The 24,110-nt window shown below is 41.1% G+C and overlaps 1 protein-coding gene across 1 annotated transcript; it reads right to left on the bottom strand.

Annotated features, from left to right (window-relative positions):
• Nucleotides 1-413: 413 nt before the first annotated feature.
• nomo (nodal modulator) lies at nt 414-23,973 on the bottom strand. Its single transcript, XM_054603592.1, is given in 48 exon segments — nt 414-2,185; nt 2,490-2,582; nt 2,786-2,905; nt 3,120-3,221; nt 3,394-3,504; nt 4,208-4,291; nt 4,486-4,627; nt 4,731-4,858; nt 4,996-5,109; nt 5,266-5,392; nt 6,851-7,010; nt 7,316-7,398; nt 7,716-7,937; nt 8,049-8,144; nt 8,243-8,306; nt 8,481-8,568; nt 8,659-8,795; nt 9,506-9,637; nt 9,747-9,888; nt 10,320-10,497; nt 10,662-10,812; nt 10,961-11,066; nt 11,192-11,281; nt 12,042-12,179; nt 12,391-12,543; nt 13,868-13,940; nt 14,061-14,167; nt 14,296-14,396; nt 14,541-14,586; nt 14,673-14,762; nt 15,946-16,104; nt 16,106-16,171; nt 17,500-17,691; nt 17,825-17,903; nt 17,997-18,152; nt 18,337-18,467; nt 18,558-18,741; nt 19,767-19,864; nt 19,965-20,079; nt 20,332-20,477; nt 20,721-20,903; nt 21,231-21,378; nt 21,457-21,602; nt 21,697-21,782; nt 21,869-22,024; nt 22,183-22,331; nt 22,448-22,712; nt 23,805-23,973. Coding segments are annotated over 48 exon segments (5,985 nt in total). The 5' UTR covers nt 23,821-23,973; the 3' UTR covers nt 414-2,053.
• Nucleotides 23,974-24,110: the final 137 nt, after the last annotated feature.

Raw genomic sequence — 24,110 nt, 5'->3', positions numbered from 1 at the left:
TTTATTTATTCATTCATGTGACACTTTCAAACCACATAGACAAGCCATTTGTGTTTCTTCCTTCTTCACTTCCTTCGTACATCAGAACAGTAAGATTTAGTCTGAAAATCAGTAAAGTGGATCTTTATAGACAGATCTACTATAACATCATTTTAACCTCGCTGTTCTGGCTGCACCCTAAATGTACTCTAAAGCATTTCACAACATATGCTGCATGAGAAGAGATAAGTTAATCTACCATGTGTTGATTTTCTATGGGTAGTCCAATTTTTTTTAATCAATAAATATAGTTTATTCGCTTAAAGTTTATACTTGTTAGATCTACAATTCTTAACATCTTCATGACAATATTAATACCTTAACTTACACTGCCCCCTAGAGGCAAACCATAAAACAGTCAAGTTCATTTCCTTCCAGTCAAACTTTATTCATTATCTCAACAAAAAAAATTAACAGATTCTGACACAATGACAATTACACCCCACCTCCTCATCCTCCCTCTCCCGCCCTAACAAATTAATCATCTATCGAGAAATGGAGATTTATTGGAATATCTTTTAACTCCGTAAACAGTTGGTGTCCTTTACATCTTTCAGCGAAGTCAGCCACAACTGAGAGAAGATGAATTAAATACAAAAAATGATTGGGGTCCATAGTTTTCACAGTGCATTTAACAGCTCAGGGGTAAGACAATGAGTTTAAGAAATTACCATTTGGTCTTATCTTTCTAAGTTTAACTCAAGGTCATGACATACACTTATAGATATTATAATTCATTTTTCCTTCTGTGGATGTCAATCTTCCTAAATCTTACGTTGCTAACGTGACACACAAACTTCATTGGATAGAATATCTTTCAAAAAAAAAAAAAAAAGCACTTTTGAAAGACATTCCCCAGCACACACACTAGGTTATCACATACATCTGATAAGACATGTTAATAAATTAATCAACTATCTATTATAGCTCCCTACCTGCCCCCCCCCACACAGCAAAAAAAACAAATTTTCTCCTCACACAGTATTGAAACCCAATTTTCCAGCATCCTATCGACCACCACTTTCCTGAGCTGAAACTGACAGAAAGTCAATCTTGCATCACACTTAAGAGCTTATAAAGTACCATCAGAAGAGGAGTGCATTACAGTTACTCGTTGGGTGTTTACATTTAAGTAATATGACATGATGACAAAGGTATAAAGCATTTATTAGCTCGTCAACGGCTTTGGCTGTCTTTCAATCTTAGTCAGCAGTTACACAATCCCACGTTTGTGATGGCATCTATAAGTCAATTCAGTTTACTATCAAATGAAGGTCAAAGGGATTTAGAGCTTGTGAAAGGAAGTTTAAAAATAAATATATTTCTAAACATATACAAATTACTAATGCAAAAAGTAATACAAAACAAATATTTCTGTTCATTTCACAGGCTCAAAATCGTATTGATTCTCATTTGATTTCACAGTAATCCGTTTATTAAACTTTAGATATCCAATACTGGAAGTTATGATGAAAATCTTCTTTGTGTATTGTTTGAATTGACCCAAATGCTGGTGAGACACACGATCATCCACGGTGCCTCACAGTCCTAATCTATGTTAGAACTGATATCAAAAGCATTTAAGTGCTTTTAAAACACAAGCAAAAGATTTTAATTGACCAAGATAAATTACAAAGGTATAAAAATGGCTCATATTCTATCACAAATATTAACAAGTTCCTTAGACAATGAGAGTTATGGAGTTCCAAAAAAAAAAAAAACCAGAAGAAAACAACCTGTAGAGTCAGTCCAGTGAATCTGAATGGCTGATGAGGTGGTGGTAGTGGGCATCCAGTGGTTCTAGTTGGGCTTCACTCTGGGCCCAATCACATCTTAGTGCACTAAACAGTTCACCAGCACCCACAATGAGCCACTCCAAACATTAAGAGGTTTATATGAACCGGCGTCTACTGTTAGAGCTAACCACGCAGTGCTCCGTGAGGCTGTTACCATGGCTGCAAGTGTACCATTTAGTGTACTAAGACGTGGTCTAATGCGAGCCGTGGTTGTGTCCTCATGTGCGCCTGGCCTTCTGTCTCTTGGCCTGACGTTTGGCTTCATCCAGAGCAGCGTTGTCTCCGCTGGCCTGGGCAATGCTCCTCACTCCCTGGATACGGTTCACCAGCTGCAGCAGGAGGGGGATTACCTGCAAAACAGGCCCGCAAAAGGTATTAAACAAATGCTTTTTTGGATTAACAGTGTCATCCATGAAATAACAAGAAACTTTGAAAAGGAATTCTGTGATTTAAATGAATAATCACTAATCATAAAACAAGAAAACTACAAGAAATAGGACCGTCTTCTTGGTGTTGTTATAATTTTCAGCCTGGGTATGATGCAGCCAAATTCCAGTGAGGTTTATTCCAACTAAATTCAAACAGAAATTCAACGATGGAGCAAGAAAAGCTCTTTGAACATATTGTCTGCAGCAGGTGGAGGTGATTATGTACCTTCTCGTGGTTGTATGCTGCCAACAGGAGCAGCAGAGTGAGGGGCAGAGCGATGTAGGAGCCCTGGGCAACATCCTGGTCAGGCACTTTACGCTGTGGGAGAAAGCACACGCATAAACACACAACCGGAGATGAGACACTCATAGAGGTAACATATGTCTGCACAATTCAACACACTGTATGTCAGGAAACCCGAGGTTCTTAGCGTTAAAAACAAAATGCTATTCTCAAAACAGAAAACCATTTCATTGAAATAGTCTGCGGGTTAAACATTGGGTTAGAAAGAAGCATCTTACGGTGGGGTTGAAGGTGAGGGTGATGTGCTTGTGGTAGCCATTGGAGGTGAAGGTGACCTGAGGCAGAGTGAAGTCGAACTGGGAGCGGGACAGCGTGGAGTAGAGCATCAGCACATAGCTCTGGAGAAGAAAGAGAACGGCCACTTTAGATGCATGGTCTGTGAGTATACAAGTGTACAATCAATGTGTCAACATTAAGGAGAATTATAAACACTGAATATGTTGACTAGAAATCTGACTTTTGGTTTTAGGACTATGGAGGAAAATGTTTCAGTAGTTTGGTCTTCACAGCATGGTTTTTCCCAATAAAGAGAGCAGAAACACAAGCGGATACCTCTCCATCTCTGTCCAGAGGAGGGAAGTTGAAGAAGAGGGACTGTCCCAGAGACACGCTGTTGATTGGGTTGTCTAGATTGTCACTTTTGTAAAGCTTCACCTGGACACAGAAAGTAAAGGGAAAAGGTATTCAAACTTCAAACATTGTTAATTCTGCACCTTCCTGCAATGTGAGAATTGCAGGGGGGGCGGGGGGGATTCAGAAATGTATGCAAGCTTAATAAAAAGAACCAAAATAGATAGTAGGGCTAATATAAGCCAAGCAGTCGTACCGATAGTGTTGCGAGATGTTCAGGCGACGTGTGGACGTTTCCACTGAGGTCAAACTGATTGATTTGCCTGAAGGCGATGATGTTGACGCCGTCAATGTCGTTAGTGCCGACCTGAAGAGGAACACAGAGCTTATTATTGTACAGATTCGACCTTGGGCTCGCTCCAAATGTGAACTGTGGATAACGCTTTGTACAAGTCATTCGGTGTGATAATAACAGAGAATTAAGTGGAATTAAAGGCATTTCCAGCCTCGCCAGAGAGATTAGGGAGCCTGCACTTTTCCGACAAGCTAAAATTACGAACCGAGAGGTTTAAAAGAGCAGTGGGATTACCGCTGCTTTTGTTCTGCGTATAGAAAGGAACCATGTGATGAGGTTGCTGATAAGTTATAATCACAGGGTTCCCACCGTTATTTAACATTCTATTAAAAGCTTTACATACACTCCTGTCTAGCGTTCAGTGCAAGGTATAAAAGGAAAAACACTTTGACATTGAAAATGTTGTGTTACTGTTTCGACGAGATGATTAAGAGTGGCATTCAAGTAGAGGGTCAACGACCTCTCAACCATGTCCATTTAGTAGCTGTCCTGGAGCTTTGCATCACATCCTATGAAATTCATCAGCAAATAGAGATGCCCAGATCAACTTTGAATCTCAACTTTACAGCAGCGAGAAATCCTTAAAGTCACCCGAGTCAGCATTGGTTGGACCTAAAGGCCACAAGTTTTTTTTTTTTGTTTTTTTTTTTTTTAAATCATGGGGCAGCAAAACAATGCTGCCTTGGGAGAGTTACAAAAAGACTTTGATTCTTACCTCTACAGTTCGGTGCTGTGGTAAAGCCCTCTCTATGTGGTCGTTGCCTTCTGCTCGCAGCTGAATTAGGTATTTGCAACTTGGCTGGAAGGAAACAATACTTTCATTAAGTCATATGAAGTGTAGCAAATTGGACATTCAATATGCTGGCTGTGTACAAGTCTGTTATTCCCGCTTAAGTGGTGCTTACACTTTGTGTTTTAAAAAGGCCAAGTCACTTATTTTCCTAGTGATCTAAGACAGGACAGTATCCTTTAACATTGTCCTAGTATACTCACCAACAGACCCCTGAGTCTGAAGCGACCCTCCTCATCGGTGACGGTGTCCTCGCTGTAGAGGCTACACTCTCCCTGCCCCACCGCCTCCACAGCTACATCCCTCTCTGGGTCTCCACTCAGAGACTGCACCGCTCCGTAGCAGCTGAGGAACACAGTGTAAGACCATGACAACGGTCAGACTCACGTACTGTTATTTTTGGCGATGGAACCCTTAAATATAACAGCATCAAAGTACATTTGTATACCTGTAAGCAGTCTTAACGCCCGTTATGTCGATACTGAGGTTTTCACCTTCCTCCACTGTGATCATCTGAGACACCGGCTCAAAGCGGAACTCCTTCATCATGGGTTTGAAGTAGTACTGACCAGGACTCTGAGGAGAGAAAAGCAAGGATTTTATTAAATGGGTAGCAGGAAAAAAAAAAGAACATACATTAGCTAAAGCATCCCGAAATCACAGAAAGAAAATAATAATGATGAAAGCAAATGAAAGAATTGTTGGATCCGTACCAGGTTATTAAAAGTGAGCAGGCCGGTATCTTGAGTCAACAGATTGGAGCGGAACTGTCCTCCACTCAGAGACAGGAGGACACCTGATAGGGGAATACCATCCTCCGATTTGATCTAAAGCACAGAGGGAAAGAGACGAAGAGTACAGGTTATAGATCTCCAGTCATGTCAATTATGGCATTAGTGTCAGCTAAATTAGTGCAGATGTAAAAGTGACTGGTGAATACTGGGATGAAATATGCATGGGAGTCAGTTTCTGTCACATTGTACCCTGAAGGTGACACCAGCCAGAGCGAACGCCTTGAAATCTCCCAGGGTTCCCTCCACAGGGCTGAGGACGAAACCTTCTTTGCTGGCACTGATGTTGTACTGCCGGTCGCTGTGGAGCGGACCCACACTGAGGGAGAGAGAGAGGAGCCAAACCGTGGTTAGGACTGCATGTCAGCAGGATGCATATTATATACACAGAGTGTCACGTGATTACAATACTATCCCACAAACAGAACTAAATGACAGACGTATGATAATAACAGATAATAGCACGGAATTAAATTCAACTTGCAGCTAAAATAACTTTTCAATGATCAAACTTCATGTAGTTAAACGAAAAATGAACCTGCGGATTCATTATGACATCTAAAATTGCACCTATGCGGATTCATTATGACATCTAAAATTGCACCTATGCAACGTGTTATGTGGGCATCAGTAATTACAAAAAATGTTTTATATTGCAACGTGATAAAAGAAAAAATATATATATATATTAATGGATTTTGACACTCCTATCATTTATTTTTGTCTTACTTCTATCTAGTCAATAATTATGCTCAAACCTTTGGGAATTAAGTTCCCATAATGCTTTGGGATGAACAGGAAGCATAACATTGCCATAGATTTAGTAAGTATGCTGTGGGCTTTAACATGAGCCCCTTTTATAGAAGATACTCGTATATATTTGTTTACATTTTGTGAAATTGGCAGCATTAAAAGTATGCCAAATTAAAAGGAAAATTGGCAACCTTTCATGTTGATGTCCAATCAGTGCTGATGGTAAATGTAGTACACTGAGGAAATGTCCCAGTGCATGCTATACGACCGAGAGAGCTGATCTCTCCTGCTGCGGAGCCGTGCTGTTTGTGTCTACATGTACCAGGATGCAGTGCGTAATAATAATTCTCTTACACCAAACTAAGACAGGCCTATTTGCCTTGTTAATGCATCTTAAAACACAACTCACTCAAACTGGACAGAGGCTAAATAAAACTAACCAAACTCATCTTGGAGAGTCTTTCCACCGTTCCAACAATCAACAACTCTGGTTTGATCAAAATAAACCCTTTAATTCACTGACTAAGATGTGAAAATATGCCGGCACTCCACGCTTTAATTCCCTCTAATTAAACTATTAGATGATTTCTCCCTGGATTTATGGATGTTTGAACAAGAAAGTGATATCCTCAGAAAGTGGGAGACACAATATATATATATATAACAATATATACATATCATGCTATAGCACGTTTTTGTGGTGATTCAATCAGTAAGATGTCTGTGTGCTCAATCATGGCTGCTAGTATTGTTAATAACGTCTCTCTACAAGCTGCTCGTCTACACGTAAAACAACATCTGTATGACCACTGGAGGAGAACAACTGTTCAGGCTTCAACAAACAAGGCCAGTCAACATATCACAGACGGCACAGATGCAGCGCTTCATGAACTAAAAGCTCTCAGCCCTGTTCCTCTCATACGCAGCTTATATAGGACGGCTGTTTCCAGCTCCTCGTGTTGAACGCTCTGTAATATCCTCCCTCTAGTTTTTATCTCTCATGTTTAGTGCTGGGTTCTCATACCTGTATGCTCCCATCTCATTAGTCGCCACACTAATGAGTGGAGCAGCAGCTCCTCTTTCGGTGATGGAGATCTCAACACCCTGTAGCTCTGGTGACACCTTGCCCTCCAGGAAGAGACCTGCGCGCCCTGCGATGTCCACAAGCCGACCCGGACACGACTCTGTCGAGAGAGTGTAATTACATTTTAGGTCACAGAGGTAAGATATTAATTATCTGTTCTTTCACCCATAGAGTTGGAAGTTGGGGCAAATACTTAAACACACTTTTTTAAAATAATTCAATACTTAAGAAGCAGCTGTAAAAGGAAACACAAATAGACACATTGGGTTTGTTAGATTACAGTGTGTGTGTGTGTGTGTGTGTGTGTGTGTGTGTGTGTGTGTGTGTGTGTGTGTGTGTGTGTAGGTGTGTGTGTGTGTGTGTGTGTGTGTGTGTGTGTGTGTGTGTGTGTGTGTAGGACCTTACCTCCAGATATAGTGGCCTCTACCTCAGGAGGGTAGAAGAGCAGTTCCTTGGATGAGGGTGTGACTGTGATCTTCTCTCCAGCCCTGTACAGCCATACAGTCTATATTAACTCACTGCATCATCACAGGGGTTCAAGACTAAACAAGACCCCTAGACGTGATAGTATTATTTAAAGATGTCAACCAGCGGCTAATAATAAGGTTACAAAGTGATAGGAGTTCCGTTTCACTACTTCCAGACCACGACCAGTAAACAAAGCGGATATGACTCATTGCTCTCGCTCATTCCACTTAGCAACGCTATGAGACATTGAGCCCATTTTCTTCATACGATTGCCATCCTCACTTTTTTTATGTAGTAAAGACCAGAGTATTAACTGAAAAAAAGCAGCACAACTGACCTGGCCCAGTAGGAGAAGTCATAGTGGAAGGGGCCGGTCAGTTCATCGGCCTTCTCTTGGATAGGAGGGCTATCGTCTCGGGCACCTCCGTCCTCTTCAGCGGCGCGGCGCTCTCGCTCCTGACGGCGCAGCTGGATCTCTTGAAGCTGCTGCTCCTGCCTCTGCTCCTCCAGGCTCCGCAGAGGACCCAGCACCAGCGCCGGCTCACTCTCAATAGATGATCTGGCAGAAAAAAAAAAAAAAAAAAACATAAGAGCTGGACATTTGCAGAAAGATGACCAGCAGCTAATACTAGCACACAGGGACTCTAGTGTTAACACGGCGAGTCCTTACTTGATGGTAACTGTGACGTCTAGGATCTTGTCGGTGGTGATGAGCCCAGTCATGTGATGCCGAACTGCGGTGAGGGTCAGGATACTGGGGGACGAGCTGTTGGACACAGGTTAACAACAGACGCTTAGTCGAACTGCAAAGAGGGAGAGCACTCTTAACCCAGTAATAAAAGGACACAGCTTCTTAATACTTACGTATCGTAGGTGTAGAAATCCTGCTCAAACTGGTGGCAGGACCGAGGGGTGACTTTGTAAACACCTGTGCAAGCAGTTTTAGTTGATTAATTACTTTGCTCCAGTTTTATAGGTAAGGCCTTATGGCTAAAAACACTGTCATTTAACTATGCACAGGGGAACACTGATATTTTTCTATTCTTGATATGCTAATTCATGCTATGTTTAGCCAACGAGAGGTCGGGACAATGAACCTCACCAGGCTTGGAGAGGCAGAAGCGGTTGACTCCCTTAGAGAGGTTGTACACGCCGACGTTCTCAGGTTTGCTGCCATCTTGGAAGAATTCCTGTGCAGAAAAAAAACAAAAAACGTATTCAGTTAAGAGTCAGAATAACAATTGTAACAACTTTTACAACACCAGGTCCTGATTACTCACCAAAGTAATGGCGTGGGAAAGGGAGCAGCGCAGGATGTAGCCAATCTGTCTGAACTCCACCCCTGAAACGTCAGAGTCCAGAACCTCCACCTCCATGGACTTATGCTTCCAGCACCACTCCTCATGAGGGATACTCACTGACGGGCGTAAACACAAGAGAGAAAAAATGAATCAACAAACAGACTAAACGAAACATAACAGATGTGGATGTTTGTTCAAAAGGATTAAATCTGTCCCATCAGAAGCCGTGATCTCCCCAGGTCCAGGCTTAAGTTATAATTGTCAAGATAACAAGATCTTGTTATTATCTCATCATCAAAGTAAACTTCTTTCACTACTCGGGCCCGGCAACAATACAAGCTGAGTAAACATACCTTAAAAGATGCTGCGTGTGCAGATAGCTAACGGGCACACAGCAAACAGACTGAATGTATTGAACAAAAGGTGAGATGGATGTGGCACCAGAAGGGACAGAAACACTGGTTGAATAATGTGAGCTGAACCTGAAAGCTGGTGCTAAATATTAATTATGATCGGAAGCTGGTCATTACTTATTAATTTCCCACAAGCTGAGAAAGCAATTTGATTTCTGAATAGAAATATTAATAGGATAGAGGAGTCAAAAACAATGGTCGGTTTGATTTCTTCCAGTCAAAACTTGACTTTGCATTTGTGCTTTCCTTAAATGTTGATTTACCAAACTGCAATTACTCACAATGGTAATAACTTTTATTAACCCCAGAGGGAAACAAGTTGTTGCAAGTCATGAAAGAATAAATGTCACAATTATTATTATTATTACTACTATTATTAAAGCTGTTAAGTGTTATTGGTAGCGAGTCCTGACCTTTGTATTTCCCTGGTAAGACATTGTCAAAGGAGAAGCTGAGGGTGTCACTGCTGCCGGACAGAGCCACCGTCCTCCTCTCTCCCTGACGACTCACTGGCTGCAGGGTCACCGACAGGTCATCACAGGACGCTGGAGGTCAAGCAGAGGACACAAGCTCAGTGAACAGATGTCATAGTTTTATGGGGTTGAAGCCACATCAATCTAGAAACAAATGAAGTGTAAATGAACAGGTCCTCACCTAAACAGTAGACTTTCCCAGAGACAGAAGCCATGAATTGGGTGAAAAGAAGGTCTGTGAGGGGCCGGTCCACAAGGGAGACCTCCAGGGCCTGAGGCTGCAGAGCAAGGCCCGCCTTCACCTCCGGCTCTGGGAGCGATACCTGAACACGGGGAAGTATAACCGAAGTTACCTTGTAGAAAGGCTAGTTGTTACTCTACTATGAAAACACTGATAAATGATATCTCTGCCAATACATCTCAAAACCTTATAGTATAGTAATAATAGAACAATATTGACTTATTCTGGACCGTTTCTTAATAACTGCGAAGGATTTAGACTGCCAGGCTTTCCTTAGTTTTTGATTAAGATTATTTTATACATGTTTAATTTTTTTTAATTGAGAATGAAGAGTTGAGGGTATGCTTCTTGTTTATTAAATTGGTAACTGGAGGCTAATCAAATGTCGGTTTTGAGATATTCTAATCAAATAAGTAAATTTGAATTTCGGACTGACAACCTGAAACCATTAAGCCTCAGCTCACGGCTGTCGCTGGCTCAGAGGCATAATAAACTAGAAGCTGCCAGTCTTACATGGACACTGTAGTCTCCAGGTTTGGCCTGAAAGCAGAAGGCCCCCTGAGGATCGGAGTCGATGGTCCTGCTGGAGGCCTTGTCTTGGTCCTGGTGTGTCAGAGAGACTTTGTAGCGGCCCTGCTGCTTCATGCCCTCAGGCAAGAGGCTGATGGAGATCTGGCCGCACACACTGAACCTATGTGGGAGCAACAACAGAGTTCAGATCAGGCTAATTAGCAATGTGGTAACATGAAAAACCAAGCTGAGAGCACTGATGCTGATGTTTTACAATTCATTTTAAAACATGTATAATGGAAGAATTTGATTTGCTTTGTGAAAATGTATTCAGACCAGACGTACCCGGCTGTGATGATGTCAGGAAGTTGGGGTGTGTTGGGGGCGATCTTCACTGTGATTGGCTCAAAGAGCATGAGCTCCTTGCTGACACGGATGGTGTACGTACCAGCCGTCATGTTCTCCAACCTGAAAGAACCATCCTCCTTGCTGATGACTGTGAGGACAGAACAGCAAAGTAAGCTTGGTGCTAATAAAGCGCATACATATGAACCAATGAATGCACAAAATGAGCATTTCCACAATATATTTTGATATTGCTGACGCTTTTAAAGCTAAAGCATGGAGTCTTCTTGTATTGCCACCTTTGATGTGATTGTTGATGGACACTGTGGCATCAGGGACGCCTTCTCCTTCGACACTGTTGAGAACTCGGCCCGTCACAGAGAAGCCCATGACACGGAAGATGGGCTGCGTGAAAAGCAAAAGAAACAGCATTACGTGTCAAAAAGTGGTACCGTGCAGAAAATCTGTTCACATTCACAAGATAATGACAAATACTCAAACTAATATTGAGACATAATTAGATTCTTTACCTCCAGTTTCAAACTGTTGTGTTCCACCTTGAAATTCATCCTGGAAGGAGCGACATCGAATGTGATCCTTTCTCCCCGGTAGAAGGGCACCTGAAGGGGAAGGAGTTCACAAAAGCAGAATTAGTGGCAGAAATAATCTATTTACAACAGATGTTGAATTTAAAATGTCATGATATCTAATTCGCCATCTTCCTGCAATACCAGCTCAATGTATTTGCACAGTAATAATCTTTCTATATGGTGTTATTTAGTGGTAGTGGCAGAGTCTGCCATGGCCATGCTGGATTCATATTTAAATGAGATTACAGCATGATGTAATAAAGTCCTTCAACATGCTTATGCGGTTTATTCAAATAACCCGTTATGCAATCATCTGAGAATTTACATTATTATCTCATGGATATTAGCCTAGCTGTCACGCTTCTCTTTACAACGCATAAGTGCTGTTCGAAGTTACCGCTGTTTATTCAAAATAAAAGCATTCAACTGGGGAAACTCTGGCTGGCTTTTGTTCTTACAGTAAAATAACTGGATTTGTCAATGAGGCTAGCGTTACCATTATAGTTCATCAAAAATGTGTCTACAAAATAAGACATAAGAATTTGTCGCAGCCAGATTGAAATATTCCTGAGTGTAGTGGAACAAGAGGGAGCAGCCACAGTGAGCTGTTAGATGAAAAGCTGCAGGCGACACACACTGCACATCTCCAACTTCTCAGCAAGAAAATCAACTTCAAAGTTCTCACACAGGTGTCACAAAATTAACCAGGAGGGGGAATCTTAAAGACTGCATACTTTAAGTGAGATTAGAAACAGTGACGTCCTTCTTCTGCTCTTTACAGAAAGCTTACCACGGTGTACTCGCCGCTGGCCAGTGAGGGGAAGACGAAGGTCCCATCTTCCCTGGATAGAGCGCTGCACAGGTAGACCAGGGCGCTGTCCCCAGAATCTGCCCCCTCCACTGGAGATGTGTTACAGCCACCGACGTCCTGAAAACACATAAATATATGTGGAGGATTAATTTATGGCTTTGTGGTTATAATTCATACAAAATGTCATGATATTCCAGAAAAAGCTAAAAGCTAAAATGAAAGCAGACAGACTTTCACCAAATAATGCAGGACAGAGGAGACTTGACTAAGAAATCATCATCTGTTTTGACTCCTTACTGTTTAAAAAAAAAAAAAAATGTTGGTTTACCTCTTTCTTGACTGCAGCTGAGTACAGCAGGAAGGTGACCTCTTTCATGGGCTCTCCATCACTGCGGACCTCCCCCGAGACATCGTAGCCTCCAACTACCAGATGGTCGACGGCCGGGGCATTGGCGTTGGAGACGAGCACTGAGGTGGTGCTCTGTGGGAAGACGGAACAACTGTCACCACAACAGTTACAGAGAGGATTTGGAAATAATGTTCCTGTCAGGAGCAGCGAGATCACTGGTGGAGATGATTAGTTATAAACCTCATTGTGGGGTACTCTGTTAATAAAAAATAGAGATATCTAGTCTACTAATGTATTTTTTATTGTTTTACTGTGTGTGTGTTATTTAGTTTATACATATAGTGTGTTCTCAGATCTCTCTTCTAAATAACATAACAATATGTTAGAGACTGGGGGTAACATTTGGGGGGAATCACAGGTAGTAAAGAAAAATGTGACCATGGCAACAATGTTTGATTTGATCAAGGAGCAGTCAGCCGGGTTAAATGTTGAAGCCAGAGCAAAGAATGACTACTAGAGCAAAGAATGACTACTAGAAATGTTGTAGTGAGGCCAAACTTAATTACCATCTCCAACACAGAGTTAATACATATTTGGGTCCCAAAAGCTACTTCAATTTCTTCTTACCGCTCACCTGGTAGATATTGAATGAAAAAAATAAAATATAAAAAAAAATAAAATAATATATATATATTTATTTTTTTAATTTACCCTCTGAGAGCCACGAGATCGCCGGCATATTAGACAAAATCTCTTGTCTGCCTCTTTTTAACCATAAAATGTGACTTCTGTCATTCAGAGGATTAATGGCTTTGGGTCTTATTGTGGTATTTTGGAGGGTTTGTCATCATTTTCATCAACTCTCAAGTGAAGAAAAAAATTCTATAAATTGAGCACCAAATCTGGGTAATAAAATTGTTTCATCCCAAAAATTGCTGCAACATCTTATGAGACATAAGTGATCATAAGAATGGCATCATATAGTTCCACCGTAATGTCTTATTAATTCTAATTAATAATTTTGATTTATGACTAGAACAACTTGACACAAACTGGTGAGCTGAACTTCAAATCAATCTTCAGGTTCTTAGCTTTCAAACGATGTATAGTACTGTGTGGCACAAACAGTTGATGTGCTTTCCCCCCCAAATAAATCCCCAGTGATCCCCTAAAAAAGACAAAAAAAATGTCTACATGGGTCTCCAAGGGTAAAGAAGATACAAAAGTTTAAAATGTTAGATTAACAGGAAGGTTTGCTCGCTTATCACTCCACAGCTCCACCACAAATTTGCGCTTTCTAGCTCTCGTAAATGCCAAAGCAAACCCAAAGAACAACTCTTTACTCAAATGTTCCTTAAAAAAAAGGCATGTGTGACATCACTTATGATACATTCATATGTCTATATAGTCGGCACTGTTGATATGGTCTAATGACAACTGAAGTGAAGGTACCAACCTGCTCGAGTGTCCAGGAGGGATGGGCAGCTGTGATGTCATAATTTCCAGGGAGTACTTTTAAAAAGGTATACCTGTTTTAGGAAGACCAACAAAAAAAGCCACTGAAATAGCAAATAAGTTAAGAGACATAAGTTTACTGCCAAATAACACGTGTAAAGCCTTAAAAGAAAGAAAAGGTGAGAGCCACTTACTTTCCTCCGGGCTGTGTGACGACACTCTGAAGTCTCTCCTCTGTTCCCGCTCGGGTGAGTCTGACTTCTACACCAGCCGGGCCCAGGAGATGGCCCTTACTCAGAACCTGAAGGGAGAGAAATTCATGACATGAATTCATTCCTTGACCCCCCCTTTGTGTGCAGATCAGCTTTTAGGGTGTTCAAGACAAAATGTTTCCCATTAATGAGGCACGAAACCCTTCAGATTTCTCACCGTTCCTGAGACGGAAAAGCCGGTGAAAACAAAGTTGATGTCTTCTTCTTTGGTACAGATGTCACTCACTCCATCCACGTGGAGGTCAACACTGGTCGGCTCTGGTTAGTTAAGAGGCAAAAAAGAAGGGAAAAAATTAAAAATCACAGAACAAAAGACGAGGCAAGAACATAGATAATGCAAGCATGTCCTGGCTTAAACGAGATCTGGTAAATTGTGAGGATGCAGGTGTTTTACAATCTTACCAAAGCTCCACCCGAGAGGCGGCTCAATCTTCAAAACAAAGTCTCCCTGTGTAAAAGAGACAAACCTATAGATTACAACCATCATCAATGAATAAAAGGAGTTAAAGGTTCTCGGCGGAGTGGATATCATACCTTATCATAGAGAGGGATCATGAAGTAGCCATTGATTGGAGCACAATCAGTTTGGTATTTCAAGGAACCTTGTTTGGTGTACAGCTTGATCTGTTCATGAGAGAAGACAGAAAGTGATCATTAAATGACTCTAATAACGACATAAGACATTATTAACAGTCTGTGTGGCTTTAGCACTAGGCTGAGTGGCTCATTGGAGTCATTTGTATCAGCTGTCATTCACAGACAGGGTTTAGTTAATGTCACTAATTAACCAAATGGCTAATCCGAGGGAGGCTGTGAATGAGCAGGATTAGGACTGCAGGCTGGTAGGAGGGTGAGGAGTGAGGAGTGAGCACCGTTTACCGTAAATAACGTAACAGCAGAGTCACTGCCCATCTTTAGGCGCAGGCTGAAAACTCACCTCTTCAAGAAGTACTACCCTGAGCCTTCCTCGTAGCACTTATTGCATTCATATTAGTTGTTGCACTTACTGTATTTGTATCAGTTCGCTGCACTTATTGAATTCGTATCTGTTTACTGCACTTATCCTATTCGTAGTAGTTTGTAGCACTTATTATATTCGTATTAGTCTGTTGCAATTATTGTTTTCGTAGTAATTTGCCTCTGCACTATACTTTTGCTCTGGTTTATGCTTTAAGATGCTTGTTTAAGAAAGGAGATGCACTTATGACTTCTGGTGACTAGTAGTTCTCTTGAATACCTATGTTGAATACACTTCCTGTAAGTCGCTTTGGATAAAAGCGTCTGCTAAATGACTGTAATGTAATGTAATGTAATGTACAACACCGCTGATGTCAGAGTCGTTAGAGTCAACCGTGACCTCGTAGAGAAAACATCCGGGGTAGAAACTAGCAGCTAGCTAACAGCTCCGTGACGTTAAACTAGCGTCATGACCCGTAACCCGGGGTGTGTTCGCCGTGGTCGTTTCAGTCAAGCTGACAGTCAACCTTCAGCCTACTACGATGCAGCAGCTAGCTGTTAGCATGCTGCTAGCTGTTAGCATGCTGCTAGCTGTTAGCATGCTGTTAGCTGTTAGCATGCTGCTAGCTGTTAGCATGCTGCTAGCTGTTAGCATGCTCCTAGCTGTTAGCATGCTCCTAGCTGTTAGCATGCTGTTAGCATGCTGCTAGCTGTTAGCATGCTGCTAGCTGTTAGCATGCTGCTAGCTGTTAGCATGCGGCTAGCTGTTAGCATGCTGCTAGCTGTTAGCATGCGGCTAGCTGTTAGCATGCTGCTAGCTGTTAGCATGCGGCTAGCTTCGCCCTCTCACCTCGATCAGGGAGTAGTTGATCTCCACGTCGGACTTCACGAACCCCCCGCACGCCACCACGATGTCCTCGGAGGACACGGCCAGGAGCTGGGAGTACGTGATGCAGAACAACACCCACAGGGCTCCCACGTCAGCCCGGATCGTAATTCTCAACATCTTTAGCTGACTGATCTCTCGATGAGCCGAGCAACAGCACGCTGTCTCCGGTTCCGTAGCAGCTGAGCCGCTGTCATCGGCGGGCTGAAGAGTCGGGAGCAGCGCCCCCTGCTGGCTCGGAGGAGTCACTGCAGCAAGGCCACTGTGACTGGTTTTTAAGGTTAAAAAAAAAAGATTGAAGATTGTTTGACAAATGTCAGTGTTTTTTATTGTTAAGGCACCACAGTCATACATAATGAGTCATAATAAAGTATTTCCCCAAATCTGACTCAAATTGTATTTCTAGTTCTAAAATTGTACCAACATCCACAAGTAACAACAATTGACAGTCAAGTATCTTTTTTTGTTTTAATCTTCCAGTTGAAATTATAGATACATATCCTACCGCTAAGATTTATATGATTAACTTACTGCCTGGGGGCTTTACATTGGTAGACGGGGTTGCTCAATTTCCCCCCCACACCCTTTTCCACTCGCTGTTTAACCGCTTACAGACAGAATCAGACACGATTTAAAAGTTACACAACTGTCTTCGATGTGGATTTATATATTCAGTGTACAACACTTTTCAAGGTTTGATGCCAAAGTCAAAACTGTCTATTTGATATAGAAAAGTGTTTATCAGAGGTATTGGGAGTGAAATTGAATTGTAATCCATCCATTTGTATATTTCATGATAGAAAGATGAAGAGGTATCCACTGAGTAGGATCATTCATTTTTTTTTTATCAATTGTATTAAGAAACTTATTCTAAAACACTGGAAATGCCCACACCCTTCTACAATGGAAAATAGGGAAGAAAAAAAAATATATATAAATATGTGTGCGTGTGTATGTATATAGTATTTGGGAAAGTTAAATAAAATCTTTAAAAACAAAACAGTCACAGTAATGAAACATTTTTACAGATTAGTATTTGGAAATGTATTAGTTCTTTGCATTATTATACAACCTCAGTGTTTTTTTTGATAATGATAAATGGTAAAATCACACACGACGCACAATGAACAGACTGTAGTGTAAATACAAAATATATAAAAGTAAGAAAAACAATAGTGTTAATACATTTAAAGTGCATACAATCAGAAAGGTTTTTTAAACTCCAGTGGTTATAGTAATTCAAGTCCTTCTCAGAAGGAAAAGATGCACGCCTCAGGAAAAAACACCACAAAACATCTGACCAGCAATGGTCATTCTGGTTTTAAAATACTTGATCATTGTGGCCTCATAGTAGTTTCATGATATGAGATTGTCAACAAAAGAACACAGAAAAACACACATGAATGTAAGCAGGTCCATAGCAGCTCACATCATTTCAGATATTAATTTGGTTTCAAAATCCAGTCCGTCCGTCCAGTCTCCGGTTTTGGTCTGTGATGTCAGGCCCTTGCTTCACACATGTGTGGAGGAGTGGGGAGGTGAGTGTGCCAGTAACACACCTTCATCGAAATTGTTGGAGAAGCTGGTGTGATAGCTGGGGCTGCTTCTGCTGCTCTTGCGGGGCTGGGACTTGGACACAGGGGATTTGATCGCTGAGAGCCTCTGGGCCTGGCACAGCTTTTGGATCAAGAAACGTTTGTCACGGCCCTCCTGGGAAACAAAGTGACAACAGATAGTAGATCCCATTTTTTTTGTTAAAACTCAAATGCTGATCAAGCATGGTCAATGTATGATTAAGAAAAGAGAAATAGACTTAACTAGACTTGGTTTTTGAAAAACCTACCATGACTAGCTGGTCCCGTAGTTGGTTAATAACTCTCTTGTGCGCTCCGGCTAGTGCGATCACATAAAACATGGCCAAACTGCATGGGAAAATGAAAGTGTTGTAAAAATTAGAGTAAAGAACACTTGTTATCAACAGTTAAAATACTGGAATATCTGACGTAAACACGTACCAGGTGACCACGAAGAAGGAGACAGCGAAGGCCTCTGATGAGAGAGCGAAGAGGAGTGTTTTGATTTCATGAGGCAGCTCAGCTACTGTAGCTGGCAGCACCTCCCAGGAAGTGTTGTAATTAACAAACGGTCCACAGGCCTGGGAAGCGTTGATTCTGTGTAACAAGAGATCGATGAATGAGACACATGTAAACAGTTCGGCTTATTAAGTCAGGGAAATGCAGAAGACATAAACAAGTGTCTCCATGTATATTTAACAGTAAAAATCATGAGATACATACTGACATGGCCAATAAGCTGAAGTTAAAACATAACATGGTTATTGACTGCATTACTCACTGGGCCACACTAATAGTGACGGGCACACAGGCCAGAGCCAGGCCAATCAGCAGCACAACCAGGAAGAAGAAGTTGGAGCTGGAAGCTCGGAATGGACGTGTGGCCGGACGGCAGTTTGATATCAATGAGACCTAAAACAAAGAGCAGATAGAACATCGGGAACTTCTACAACATCGGATTATGATCTATGTTAAAAAAAATTTAAAAAGTTTGAGACTAACCTTTTTGATATAGAAGATGAAGAAGTATTTAATAGTGCAGATGGCCGGCAGAATGGGGCTGTAGAAGGTTCCGATCCAGCAGATGGTCTGACCGTAGACGATCTCTAGCACATTCTGAGGAATTGCAAACTCCTGCTGGCCCCACCACTTAGCCAGGCCACAGTCACAGTAATTCACTATCAGCCTGAGAAGTGAAGAGGAACAGAAAGGACACGGTTACAAATGACTAAAGAACAAAGGGTGAAGAATACTTCCCCCTCACAGTATTACCAGAGGAAATGTATTACGTCAACAGTCATAAAGAGACAGAATCCTCTCCAAATGCATTAAGATGATCATATTTTGATCACACTGACAGACGTTTTTAAGTTTGCTTTCACACCTGACCTGTTGAGTTTGTTTGGGCAGGTGTGAAAGGATGAGACGGATACTGACTGATGTCTGTGTTCTTCATTCTCTACTTCACTCATTATTGTGACATCAAGAATATATATTTTTTTTTAATTGACATCTTAGATTTGTTTCCAGTGAGATATTATTGAGTTTATATAGTGACTTTGCTGTTGTAATCACTACTGAAACATCTAGTCATATTCAAAATATTATTAGATTCTTATCCTGTTCTCAATCTTTTTTCAAGTAACTTATCAAAAAGCTTTTATTTAGTAAAGAAAAAAGAACCGATAAGAGTATCAATAAAGAGATAAACCGATAAGGATTATTGATGAGGCTAGTAGTATTGATAAAATCCTAACGATACCCATTCCTACTTCAAATTGATCTGCATAAGGCCATGTATGTAACCATTTATGCAAATCCACATGTATGTACAGCGTTTCTTCTGATTTATATGTTTGTATCCAACTCTGAGTACTTTGTGAGTTCATGAAGTCCTCTAAAAGTGTTTGACAGCGATTCCACAGTAATAAGCCCAGAATTAGAACTTTACAAGACACCTCGTGCGTGTGTCCGTGCACCGGTACTGATGACTCAAGATGACTAACGCGAAACTGTCAAATCAACAAGTCCCCTGTCCGTATAACTTCATGTTTACTACTCCTGTTTCGTTTGTAAAAAGTCAGAGAGAACAGTAACCAGACCAGAACTAAAATGCAACAATCTATATTTTTGTTCCCCTTGGTTCGGACCATATGAACCTTAGGTTTCAGTTGAGATGATGGAGATGTTTTTTTAAAGATGAGAACTTACTTTCTGGGAAACTCCACAAAGATGGTGACTGCGACAATGATGATGAAGTCAAAGATGGTGAGTTTGTACATCTCCTGGCCCACACGGGTCTCCCAACACTGTGGACAACAAGAAAACAGATAAATAAAGAATATATCATCATAACATTGTCGGGAGGTACTTTGGACACCCATCCCAGCATCATGTGTCATGACTTACAGAGTAAAGCTTATGGTTATAGCCACAGATGCAGGGCTCAATTTCACATTTAGTGATCTGAGACCAGAGAGAGAAGAGCAAAACCCCAATACTGGTCAACCGCATGAAGACACACCTGAGAAGAAAAGGGACAAAAAAGTAAAGAGAGTTACTGAGCACAGAAGTGGCAAGATGAACACATTGTCTTTCCCCCTTGAGTTGTACACATTTTTGTCATTACTCTCAGTACCGACTTTATGTATTAAATCCTCCTTTTTGCATCATCTATTAATCTCCTAATCGTCTCCTAATGCAATTACTTTTCAAGTACACCTCAGTAGTGAGAAAATGGATGACTAAGTGGTCCATGAATGATGGTCCACTATACCTCATCAGTGTGAAGCGGATCTCGAACGCAGGCGAGTAGTCCTCATAATTGATGATAACGGAGAAGAGGAGGGGGGTGATGAAGTTGGCCAAGGTGATGACAATTGAGGGTAGATACTCGTAGATGAGATCCATAATGAAATTCTCCTGCAATCAAGCAAAAAGTGTTGTCCGCTGAAAGTTTTTGTCTTAATTGAATACATAAACTTTTCCCAGCAAATGGAAAGAGGACATTAAAGAGTCAGGAGCTCATTTTTATACAGAAGATATAGTATAGAACTAGAAAATACAGAAACATTTTTTCTAGTGGTGACAAGCAGTTACTTGGAAAGAAAGCTAATAATAGAAAGTCAAAGCGGAGGTCAAAGGACATCATCAACATTTCATTACCTTTATCTTATCCATCTGTACTTTCTGGGAGAAGCTGGTGGCTACATAAATGCTGTAGAAGCAACTAGCCAGTACGGCGATGACAAAGAGGTTGAGAATGAGGCGGATGAGGTAAATCCGACATCTCTCCTTACGGGTGCGATCTGCTATTTTCTGTTTGATCCTCTCTTCTTCCAAATCCGTCTGGGGATATAAGAATATGCAATTTTAGAAAGAGGCAGACAAACATTCAGTGGATACTAAGAATAAACATTTGCAACAAACCATTCAATTCTGAGAGAACAAAATAAATGGGTCAAAATGCCTGAGAAGATCTTTTTTCAACTGCTCTTAATTACAAAACACCCGGAAGATTGTGAGAGGTAGAAATCTTATACTTCTTCCATAACGCATATAGCTTCATTCTTTTCCTACAATATGCTGCTATTTAGGTTAACATTGTACTCTGAGGATGCTCCTGCTAAATTCTGTCCTAAAAAACATCTTGTTCAATAGAAATGAGCAACTAACCCTGAGCTCGTAGAGCAAACTGCTTCTCTTCAGCCTCACTGCGTTCTCGTTGGTGATGCAGAAGTCCCAGCCGGCAAAAATCTTGTTGCAAAAGCTCTGAAAGCGATCCTCATCCTGAACCAGGTTACGTTTGAACCCCGTGGCAGACCTTGAAGAAAAGTTATTTGAAGCGTGTAACATATCCAGAAATTTCCGGTTAATTCCTCATGATTTTTGTCTATTTTACCTTTTAACTATCCAGATGAGACTGAGGAACAGGTAGGCTATAGTGACCAGCAGGTAAGCCAGTGGCAGATTGTAAGTGGCCTTTGGGAAGTGTACTTTGTCCACTTTGTAGTAGCCGTAGAAAAGATAGGTCTGTTCCAGAAAGCCCTGCATGATTAAGCACAAAAGTTGAGTGAGGAACCCAAATGCAAACTTTCTTTTTTGTACAGAAGCCATTCAGTTTGAAGTGAAAAGGACTTACTCCACCAGACAGCAGATCTGTGATGTGCTCATGAAAGATGACCAGACCTCGCCGGGTGCTGCTTGGATAAAAACTGCACACATTTCCTGAAGTAAACAGAGGAACAAACAAGCTTAAGACTCTTCAATACCTAGTTTATGCTCAAGGTTGAAACAAGCAAGCGTCCTCTCACTGTCATTCTGGTTGTAGGTGATATTTCCTGCAGCGTTGGGAGCTATGATGATGGGCAACATGACGAAGCTGAACATGAGCACAAAGATGACCAGGTTGAGCGTGACCAGGAAGCGCAGGAAGGAGAAGTAGGACAGGATACCTGTGCCGAACATCCCTATTGAGTGGAAGGAAAAGAGAGGGAGAAATTTACTTTTGGGACAACAATATTTTTGTTGGAGCAGAAGTGTATTTACTCATGTGGGCCGTCCTGAGTAGAAATCAATAAACGCCTCTGAGGCCTTAGGACAGTCCATCTCATTTTTCATCTCTCACCCTCTATGAGGTGGATGTCTCCCCTCCAGAGCTTCAGGGAGCTCAGCCATTCACGGGCGTCGTCCCTCAGCCTCCTCAGATACCTGCGGGTGCTCAGCCTCAACTGTATAAAACTGCTGAGCTCTCGATTCTCCTCCAAGCGCTGTGTTCTAATAATAAAACACATTGTATGTTGAGAAGTTTTGCAATATGATGCTTTTTAAACATGACCAACAATAAAAAAAACGATTTTGTTTAACATCTTAAAACAAAGGGGGTCTCCTACATGTCCCTGCGTTTCTCAGCCATGGTCCTGGGTAGTTCCCTGATGGGTCTCTGAGCCGTCTGACTCTTCTGTTTCTCCTCGTTCCTTCTGAATGTGCTCACGCCCCATTTCCCACTGCCAGAGGAGACGAGTCGCGCTCGGGAGCTGCCTCTTCGCTTGGAGCCGACAGTCGACGACTTCCTGCGGTACAGCAGGGACTGGTAGCTGGGGAGCTGGTCCAACAGCGGGTTACCATTGACTCGTCCACTGTGATTCGTGTAGAAGACTAGAAAAAACGTGAATAAACATGGTTAGATCTCAAAGAGTTAATTATATTTGACAATGTGGCGTTCAAGGCTACTGTCTAATAACAACTCTCCCACTGTTATGATATGGTTAAAACTGACAAATTATTAATGTATTAATCTGTTACCACTGGAATGAAGGTCATTATAGTTGTAGTGACAGATGGTGATAATGTTTCAGAGAAGACAGAGAAGAAAAAACACAGCTGCCAACATTTGTTGACTATTCAAATCCACTAGGGTCAGATACTGATCACAATATCAGCAAAAATCAATATCTGCCTAGTAATCAAACTGTATGTCTTGAAACTAAATCCCAAAGAAGCCTTGAAAGGGGACTTTAGCCTGCCATGAGTAACTTTCACAATTAAAACAGTTGTGGATAATTATTGATATAAACATGTTAGGAGGTAGTTTTATGATTCTATATATATTAAATTATAAACTGTATCCACATGTTAGTATCTTGAGTGGGAGTGAATATATGTGAGTTGTCAGACATCAGTGTAATGAAGGCAAAATGAGTTGTCCTGTAAGAAGCAGACATTTCTGATTTCTGATTATTTATTTATATATTTATTTATAATTTATTTATTTATATATATATTTATGATTTCTGATTAAATTAATTAATTAATTTAAATTTTTATTTTATTTTTTGTTTGTTTTTAGTGTTTTATTATTATATTTGATTATTGTGATTGTTTTACCCTGTGCAGCACCTTGAGATTTCTTTGTATTTTAGTGTGCTATATAAATAAAATCCATTATTATTATTATTATTATTTCACAATATTTAAAATAACAAGAGGGTCTAGTTCCAGGAGATAACCAAGAAGCAGAGTCAGCAAGGAAAAATGCAAACAGATTAAGCAAAGAGACTATAAACTGAAAGAAACCAAACAACTCCTTCAACAAGAGAGTTATCAAACGTTACCAGGCTGTTTAGTAGCAGGTCAGAGTGGTCAGCCTGTTGTTTGAGGATCTTTGGTCTAAGTTTGAGGCTAGCATCGTTAGCTGGTTAGCTAAGGCTGAAACTGACTGTTCAGTGTTGCGATAACTTCAAAGCTTACCTGAGTCGACCTCCATGGTTTCCTTTTCTGAATATAATTAGATAGCTATTGAGTGGATAGTATTAGTTAATAATTGACCCAGAATAGTTGTTGTTCTGCTGTGAGTGGACTCTCCGCTGTCAACACACAGCCTTCCCAGAGACAACTTCCTGAATGAGGATCATGTGGATGTCCGGGAGCGGCTCAGACCTCAAACGCACCACGTCTGTGTTTAAATGACCATTTGAGGATTTTACTTGTTTAACAATGTAAAGTCTGTTTTGATTGGTTGATATGTTTCTTACTCATTTTCTTAACCCTCATCTA

Source organism: Anoplopoma fimbria, chromosome 9 (assembly GCF_027596085.1).
Source record: "Anoplopoma fimbria isolate UVic2021 breed Golden Eagle Sablefish chromosome 9, Afim_UVic_2022, whole genome shotgun sequence".
In the NCBI taxonomy this organism is placed as follows: domain Eukaryota; kingdom Metazoa; phylum Chordata; class Actinopteri; order Perciformes; family Anoplopomatidae; genus Anoplopoma; species Anoplopoma fimbria.
This window is presented reverse-complemented; position numbering and strand designations above follow the sequence as displayed.